The sequence below is a fragment of the Pelmatolapia mariae genome, linkage group LG10_11, assembly GCF_036321145.2.
Source record: "Pelmatolapia mariae isolate MD_Pm_ZW linkage group LG10_11, Pm_UMD_F_2, whole genome shotgun sequence".
NCBI lineage: Eukaryota > Metazoa > Chordata > Actinopteri > Cichliformes > Cichlidae > Pelmatolapia > Pelmatolapia mariae.
In genome coordinates, this window is record NC_086236.1 from 44,603,667 (window position 1) to 44,611,837 (window position 8,171).

At 40.6% G+C, this 8,171-nt stretch overlaps 1 protein-coding gene across 1 annotated transcript; it reads left to right on the plus strand.

Annotated features, from left to right (window-relative positions):
- Positions 1-43: 43 nt before the first annotated feature.
- On the plus strand, positions 44-4,095 carry dscc1 (DNA replication and sister chromatid cohesion 1). Its single transcript, XM_063487347.1, has 9 exons — positions 44-368; positions 1,987-2,155; positions 2,240-2,374; positions 2,461-2,551; positions 2,638-2,776; positions 2,961-3,013; positions 3,112-3,266; positions 3,569-3,717; positions 3,838-4,095. The coding sequence occupies exons 1-9, from the start codon at positions 199-201 to the stop codon at positions 3,947-3,949; spliced, it is 1,173 nt and encodes a 390-aa protein (XP_063343417.1). The 5' UTR covers positions 44-198; the 3' UTR covers positions 3,950-4,095.
- The last annotated feature ends 4,076 nt before the right edge of the window (positions 4,096-8,171 follow it).

Here is an 8,171-nt window from a genome sequence, read left to right on the forward strand (position 1 = left end):
CATCTTAACGTTACCTCACTTCCTTCTCGCGAAAGAGAGAGCGGGGAAATTTGATGGCCCTTCTTTGGCAGAGTGATCAAATTTCTTTGACTTGTTTGTTATTAGAAAAGAAGTATTTGTTTGGGTTTGTTTAACTCTGTAAAATTTTTGGTTATTGTTGGCCATTTATTGTTGATATAACCTGCCGTCTGACTGACAATGAGGACTTTAGAGGAGGTGCGGGCCACTCTGCAGATCGCCAAACTCAAAGAGGAGGACTTACAGAAAACTATCCACTGTCTGTCCTTTGGGCCAAACGTTTCATCTGCGGACTACTGCCTGATGGAGCTCGACGACACACTCTGCAAACACATCGAGGCTGGCCAAAGGTAAAGCTGATTGTAGTGAAAATTCCCGTGAAGAGACTGACAGCAAAGAAAATGTTCCTCTGCTAGTTTGGGGAACAAGTCAACAACCTTTCAAAGTTATTGTGGATTTAGGTTTTAATGATTGATTAATGAAAGTGTAGGAACTACAATTTTCTGTTTCAGAAAATCAGAGCTGAAGTGCAGGGTGAACGTGCATGTAGCTATATGTAAATATAAACTAATTGACCACTTTTTTAGGTATACCTGTTCAACTGCACATGTAATGCAAATATCTATTCAGCCAATCACATAGCAGTAGCTCAGTGCATTTAGGGATGTAGACTAGTGATGGTAAATTCGATTCTTTTTACTGAATCGAGTTTTAATGAGTCACTCACCAAAGTGAATCGGGTTTCTTGAGTCATTTGAGTCACTGAGTCAGTTGACCAGAGAGTGCAAAAATGTATATTTTCACTCAAACTTAATTTGTTTCTCTTTTAATGTAAATCCTACTGCTAAGATGAATGATTGTAAAAGAAAACAACTATTTTCTTTAGAGCAAAAAAGAGCAAAGAAATTCCAAAGGGAACAATTATGCTACTGTGAACCGAGGAGCTATTGTCTTGATGTGAGCTTCTACTCAGGGTTTTTTCTTCCAGTTCAGAGCAGGAATGTTTTTGTTAATAAACTGGCTGTTGTTTTTTCCCCACAATTTTAATTATAAGCTAGATATGTTTCTACTAATGGAATTAGTTTGCTAACAGCAACAGGGATGAGTCAGTGAGTCAGTTGCGCTTGTGAATCATGATTCACGAGTCGGTAAAGTGATTCTCGAGTATTGAACGATTCGTTCACGAATCGAACATCACTAATGTAGACATGGTCAAGATAACCTCCTGAAGTTCAAATGGAGTTTTAGAATGGGGAAGAAGGGTGGTTTAAGTGACTTTGAACGTTGATTGTTGGTGCCAGACAGGTTGGTCTGAGTATTTCAGAAACTGCTGATCTACTGGGATTTAAATAGAGTGGCCTGAAGAGAGATAATATCCAATGAGTGGCTGTTTTTCTGGGAGAAAATCCCTTGTTAATGTCAGGGAACAAAGGAGAATGACCACTTAAAGCTAGCAGGAAGGCAACAGTAACTCAAATATCCACTTGTTACAGCCACGGTCTGAAAAAGAGCATCTCTGAATGCACAACAGGTCAAACACCAAAGCAGATGGAGTACAGCAGCAGAACACCACACCAGGTGTCACCCCTGTCAGCTAAGAACAGGAAACTGAGGCTACACTTTGCACAGACTGGTCAAAATTGGACAACAGAGTGCTTCCAACAGGATAACATACAAAAACTTAAATCATCTCAAACTGGTTCCTTGTATCCACAGTCACCACATCTCCACCCAGTAGAGCACCTTTGGGATGTGGTGAAACAGGGGGGTTGTTATTATGGATGTGCAGCTGACGAATCTGCAGCAACTGTGTGATGCCATCATGGACTGAAATCTCAGAGGAATGTTTCCAGCAGCTTGTTTAATCTATTCCATGAAGATTAAAGGCAAAAGGGTCCAGCTAGGCAAACTTAAAAGTTGAGTTTACCTGGTGATAACTAATAACTAACTTTTTTTCCTCTTTGCCAGTCTAGTGATTCGGGGCGATAAAGACGAACATGCAGTGGTTTGTAGCGACGACAAGACCTACAGTCTAAAAATAGCTGACACATCCAACCTGCTGCTGTTTCTTCCTGGATGCAAAACACCAGACCAGCTGACCGACACTGAGGACAGCTCTCATGTTGTGCACGCTCAGGTATGTAGGACCTACACAGGTGTCTTTCTTTGACTGACAAACACAAACCTATAGTCAGTGCATAACAATAGATTCCTGTTGCAGATATGGGGGTTTTGTAACAGCTACTGGGAACTGAGGAAACAGCGACCAAGACTGAAGAAGCTGAAGAGGCTTTTAATGGAAAATCCTTACGAAGGACCAGCGTTGGGAGGGCAGCAGGAGAATACAGAGAACAGGGTGAATACACCCCCTTAGATCTTTTCATGCCGATGTCGATGTTGATGTTGCTGTAGCTGTTAGTAACCAGTTTGCCCTGTTCCCAGTACACAATGCAGGATCTGCTGGAAAGGATTCAGGCCAGTGAAGAGGAGATAAGGACACACTTAGAGACCATCCACGCCTGTCAGATAGATGGTAAACAGTGACGTCATTTTTATTTAATATCATGACAAAACAGATAGCTACCAGCTCTTCATCAAGAGCATCCTTTTTCCTTCCAGGTTACTGGCGCGTTCTGGACTTTGACTATGAGATGAAGCTGCTTGGTCATGTGACTCAACTGGTGGACTCTGAGTCTTGGGCCTTCAACAGGGTTCCCCTTCAAACCAGTTTAGATGAGCTGGCCCCACTAGAGCCCAGGTCTGTGATCCTTATCTTCACCTTCACCTCCAGAGATCAACAAATAGTAACATAAAGATGCAGATGGAGTAAAGTTGCAGTGATTGTTTTTAACATACCCAAGTGACACAGTTTAAGAGGCTATAGTGACTTTCTGAGCTTGTACTTTATGGCTACATAGTGATGTTTCCTTTTCTGTTCACAGAGAGATGATCGAGCACTGTTTGAACTGCTATGGGAAACGCTATACTGAAAATGGTGAAAATTTGACCTTCGCACCACAAAACTAGAAGGATTGCACACAATTCTCAGCTGCTTGGTAATGAAATGTGTTTTGTGTCCTTTTTTCTATACAGATGAAGTGTTTTATGCACTAAATGAGGACAAAGTCTGTTGGGGTATAGCACTGATGCTGTTGCACAATGCTGTCAAGTTCAACCTGAAGGAGTTTCAAGAGGTGTGGCAGCAGAGCGTCCCAGAGGGCATGAGTACAAGACTGGACCAGCTAAAGGTGAACCTGTACACTTTTTATCCTTTATGATGTATTCAGAGTGAGAAAAGTGTGGAGTGGAATGTTGGGAGTTAGAATATAAGCTGTGTATTTGGGCATTTTCATTTTTTTAAAATTAAGAAAATCCTCACAGGCTTGGCATTCACTCATCCATATGATTCCCCAGACATATCTTTAGTTTTTATTGAGTTTTTCTCTGTTTCTCTCTTAAGCCAGTGTGTATCCTGTTGTGTTTGAGAAGCTACTTTCCAGAGTTTAGCTTAGTTTCCTGACTGGTGTTGTCGGTATTGTATATCTTCCAGGGCATTGCCCTGTTGGACCGCACCTCCCGCCCGGAGACCATCTGCCTGCTGCGTGTGGAGGACCTCCCAGAGGACACGGTGGAACGCTTTAACCACCTTTTTACACTCCGAGAGAAATGGACAGAGGAGGATATAACACCTTACATACAGTTAGTGTTATCCATACAAATTATTAAGGGCTTTAATTAAAGAAAGACAAAGAGCTTGTGAGTAACCCGAGTCCCATTTTTTGGTTATTACAATGTGTAATGCTCCATTTCCTCATCCAGAGACCTGTGTGGAGAGAAACAGACCACCGGAGCCCTCCTGACCAAATACGCTCGGTCTTCAATGCAAAATGGGATCAAGGTTTTCAACTCCAGAAGGCCCGTGGCAACGTGAACACACCTACTGTAAAGTTATTTTTACTATTTGAAGATGTATCCATGTGAATCTGTTCATTTCACCCTGTCACTTTTTTGATGCTCTGTGAAAATCTGTTTACTAAAAATGCCTGTTAGCACGTTTTCAGCTGCTTCTTTTTATCTCCTGTGTAAAATCATTGAATAATAAAGTTATCAGAAAAGAAAGTTTTTGTTTTCTGTTGTCAAACTTAGACTTTTTTTATTGTTGGCAGGATAATGCAATGTTGGAATTGTCCACAAGGTGGTGCCATATGCTGAGTAATATACAGCTGTCAAAAGTTTATGTCCACTCATCTTGGGGATGAGTGTCATGGTAATGATTTCTGGGTTTTAATGATTTCCTTGACGTGTTTCTTTTCCAGGGTGGACTGATTGTACAGCAAACATCATTAATGACTTTCAAAAACAAGAATTGTTTGCACAAGTTTGAATTTATTTTGGGTTTTCTTTAATCCACACAGGGTCAGACGTATACATATAGAATAATATATATATATATATATATATATATACCCCCACTAATATTTTGTTATAAATCCCTTGGCAACCAGTCACTTTTGAGAATTCATCAATACACTTCTGGCCAATGTTCCCTCTAAGCTGCGCGCGTGCGCAATTGCGCACTGCTGGCACGGTCTCTGCGCACAGAAAATGTGTTGCGCACAAAAGAAATCTAAGCTGAATTGAAATTAAAATAAATGTTTTGCAGTGTTAGTCAGTAATCACATAGTCCAGCCAATAATGCGATTCACATTCGTATATACGCAGCTAATCAACGTCGACAGGCTATGACAGCGTCCTTATGTGGCGACACCGGTGTTTTAGCGAGCAAAGCGGCGTGGCTGATGTGGAGTGAAGCCACGTTAATGACAACGTGTACAACCATTGGAGATGTGAGCAGGACAGACAAAACAATTGAGGGAAAAAGTGTGGACTTTATACCAGTTTTTAAATTGTGTTGATAGGCCACGTAAAACCAGAGTTATGATAAAAATATATGCAATGTTTGGTTTTCTTCCTGAATACTATCGTTGTTTATATTTACTGCGGGAAGAAACGGTAAAAACGGCGTTTTATAAGGAAAACGCTCGAAAGCACTCTCCGCCTGTGAGCAAATACCCCCACCCCAGCCTTTCCTATTGGTGGAAAAATGTACCATGTGGACCAATCCAAAAATGATATGGCAACATGGCATTTAGTTGTTTAGGGAGATAGGAAGTTTTAGGAGTGACGGCGGTTTTGAGATGTGAGGGATTTGCGACGTTTATCGCAAATCTTGTGTAGTTAGTGTGTAGTTAGTGTGTAGTGTAGTCAATAGTTTTGTTGTGTGTGTCAGAACAATGAGGCGATTGCTGAATGTTACAGGTGTTACAGGAGTGATACATCTCCTGTTGTCAGGCCTGCAGGTATCAGGCTGTTGTTCTCCTTTATTTCATAGTGGACAGAAATAATTTTTTGGAGTGGCACAAATAATTTGTGTGGCATCAAATTTGACACAGAACACCTGATTGTTCTGTAAATAGTTTGAAATGTTTATTTAAAAAACGCCTCGGCAGCATTTTTAGGTAAACAGCTGCAAAAAACTTTGTTGTTTGCATAACTCAGTTACTTTTTTGAAGAAGTAACTTTATCATTAATTGCCCAACATTGGTCATTATATACTGTATTTTGCAGAGAGAGAGTTACAGGACTCTCTCACAGACCACAGACTCACACTCATAATACAAGTCAGAGCTTTATAAAAAAAATTTAAAAAAAGAAGAAAGTTGTGTTTTCAAAATTGGAGTTCAAGTTATTTTTACTTCCAATAGTGTTAACATACTACACAGGTCATGAACAAGAGTTTTTTACATTTTCGTTGTAAGTGGGCTAAAGCACTTAATTAAAAGTAGTCTAACATAAATGCTGTAACTTGATTATTTTAATAAACCATGTAACTTGGATGGATTCGATGCTGGCGTGACCACAGTGCACACGTCTGATGTCGCTCACAGTGGTCCACGGGACCGCTCAGGGAGTTTGTGTGTTCGCTCAGACACATGAAACATTAGAGGGAACATTGCTTCTGGCTTCTTGATCTTTGACCCATGTTCTTGGCAGAATTGGTAGAGTTCATTTAAATCAGTGGGTTTCCTAGCACAGATTCGGCTTCAAAGCATAGTCCACAGATTTTTGGGTTGAGGCTTTGGGAAGGTCATTCCAAAAGCTTAATGTTAGCCTCTTTATCCTTTCCACAACCAGTTTTGTTTTGTGTTTGGGATCATTATCCTGTTGGAAAACCCAACTATATCCAGGTTTTAACCATCCAGCTGTCGATCTGAGGTGAAGTTGAAGAATAGTCCTCCATAATTCCATGCACTTTGTGAAATGTACCGGTAGCTCTGGTAGGAAAACAGCCGAGAGTATGATGCTACCACTACCACGCTTGACAGGTGGTATGTTCTTAGTTTTGAAAGCCTCACCTTTACTCCTCCAAAGGTACCACTTGTTGTGGCCACACGGCTCTTTGTATCGACCACAAAATCTTTCTCAAGAACACTTTTGGCTTGTCGATGTGGGCAGCTGCAACTTTCAGTCTCGCTCAAAGACGTTTGTTTTGGAGCAGGGGCTTTTTTCTTTGTCGGCACCCTCTCAGTCCAGTAAAACTTACTTCACTGTGGACAGTCACGCTGGTGTTTCAGTAGTTTTCAGTTCATGCCAGGGTTGAGCTTTGGTGGTTCCTGGGTTGATCCTGAACATCCTAACCAACCTCCAGTCATTTGAGGGCGACAGTTTAGGTCTTCTTTGAGATCTTGGTGACAAATCTTACATACAGTTCTTTGAAATGCTGATCTTGAAATCTGTAGTTGTTTAGAAATGGCTCCAAGAGACTTTCCCAACTTGTGAAAATCTATAATTCTTCTTAGAGATTCCCTTAGTTCCTTGGACTTTCCCAGTATTGGCCAATCCAGTGAGTGCTGTTGATCAAATCCCTTTTATAGTGGCAAAGGCAAACCACAAGTTGTGGTCAAGCATGAGCACTAATGAGAAGTTAATAGGCTTTGGCCATGTCAAGTCAAAGGTTGTTGTAGGGTGCTGGTTTAGCTCACTGGATTAATCAGGGAACCCATATGCTGCTACGGCTAGTACAGAGGGCTGGTTGAAATCTGGCCATTTACTGCATGTCTTTCTCCTGTCACAAAGGCTAAAAAGCAAAAAAAAAAAACAAGTTGTAGCACCACTTATTAAAAGATTTAAGTCAGTGTAGAAATAAATGTGAGCCTGTATCTGTACTTTTGACTCTGTGTGGGTTAGAGAAAATCCAAAATAGTTTCAAACTGTTTTTTTTAAAGTCATTAAAGATGTATGCACTACAGTCATTCCACCATAGAAAAAGAACAGTTCAAAGAAATAAAGAAAAGCCTCAAATTACCATAACATTCATCCCCATGATGAGTGGATGTAAACGTCTGACCACAACTGTACATAAACCGAGCATGCTTTAATAAGTCTGGTTCTCCAAAGTAAACAGATTACATTTGAAATTGATTGTTTTGATTCACTAGCCTGCCTGATGTCTTCTGGTTGATTCAGACTATCGGATTACTCCAGATAGGAAATGAATATGTTTCATGTTTGGACAAAAAAAGACACGTGTTAAGCACAGTGTAGTGGTTTACAGATTTGCTTAACAAATGAACCATCAGTTTGATCTTGGATACTTTTGACCGGATCTGATCCTGGGAGGAGACACAAAACCCTTTGGGATTGTGCCAGGAAGGGTATTCAGCATTAAATATCAGTGGAGCTATCTGCTGTGGTAACACCTTGTGAATAAGAGGTCACAAGCAATTGAGAAAGCCTTTGGCATTTTCCTTGCAATACTGCAGCTAGCCGATTCAGTGGTAAGTAAAATAAAGCGACACTGCTCGCTACATCATGGAATAATGGCGTCCATTCGGGATGAATATTTGAGGATACTGAAATTCAGCTAAGTAGGATAAAATAAATTCAGAAAGCACTGTGCTTTCTGATAATAATGGGTGCATTTTTTTTTTTTTAAAAATAGGACACGTCAGTGGCACATATGTTTAACTCCAGCATGCAAAACACCCACAGATGCAGACTGTGTTCCTTCATTACCACAACTGTCTGAATGTGAGTCAGTGTTACTGACACATGAAGATCTCACCAGACACCGACACAAAGCTGATAATTTC

Excerpts from the sequence above, each read along its gene's own strand:
- dscc1 (XM_063487347.1), top strand. The coding sequence starts at position 199 with ATGAGGACTTTAGAGGAGGTGCGGGCCACTCTGCAGATCGCCAAACTC. Across the intron at positions 2,375-2,460 it reads AGGAGAATACAGAGAACAGG|TACACAATGCAGGATCTGCT; the intron begins GTGAATACACCC and ends CCCTGTTCCCAG. Across the intron at positions 3,014-3,111 it reads GAAACGCTATACTGAAAATG|ATGAAGTGTTTTATGCACTA; the intron begins GTGAAAATTTGA and ends TTTTCTATACAG.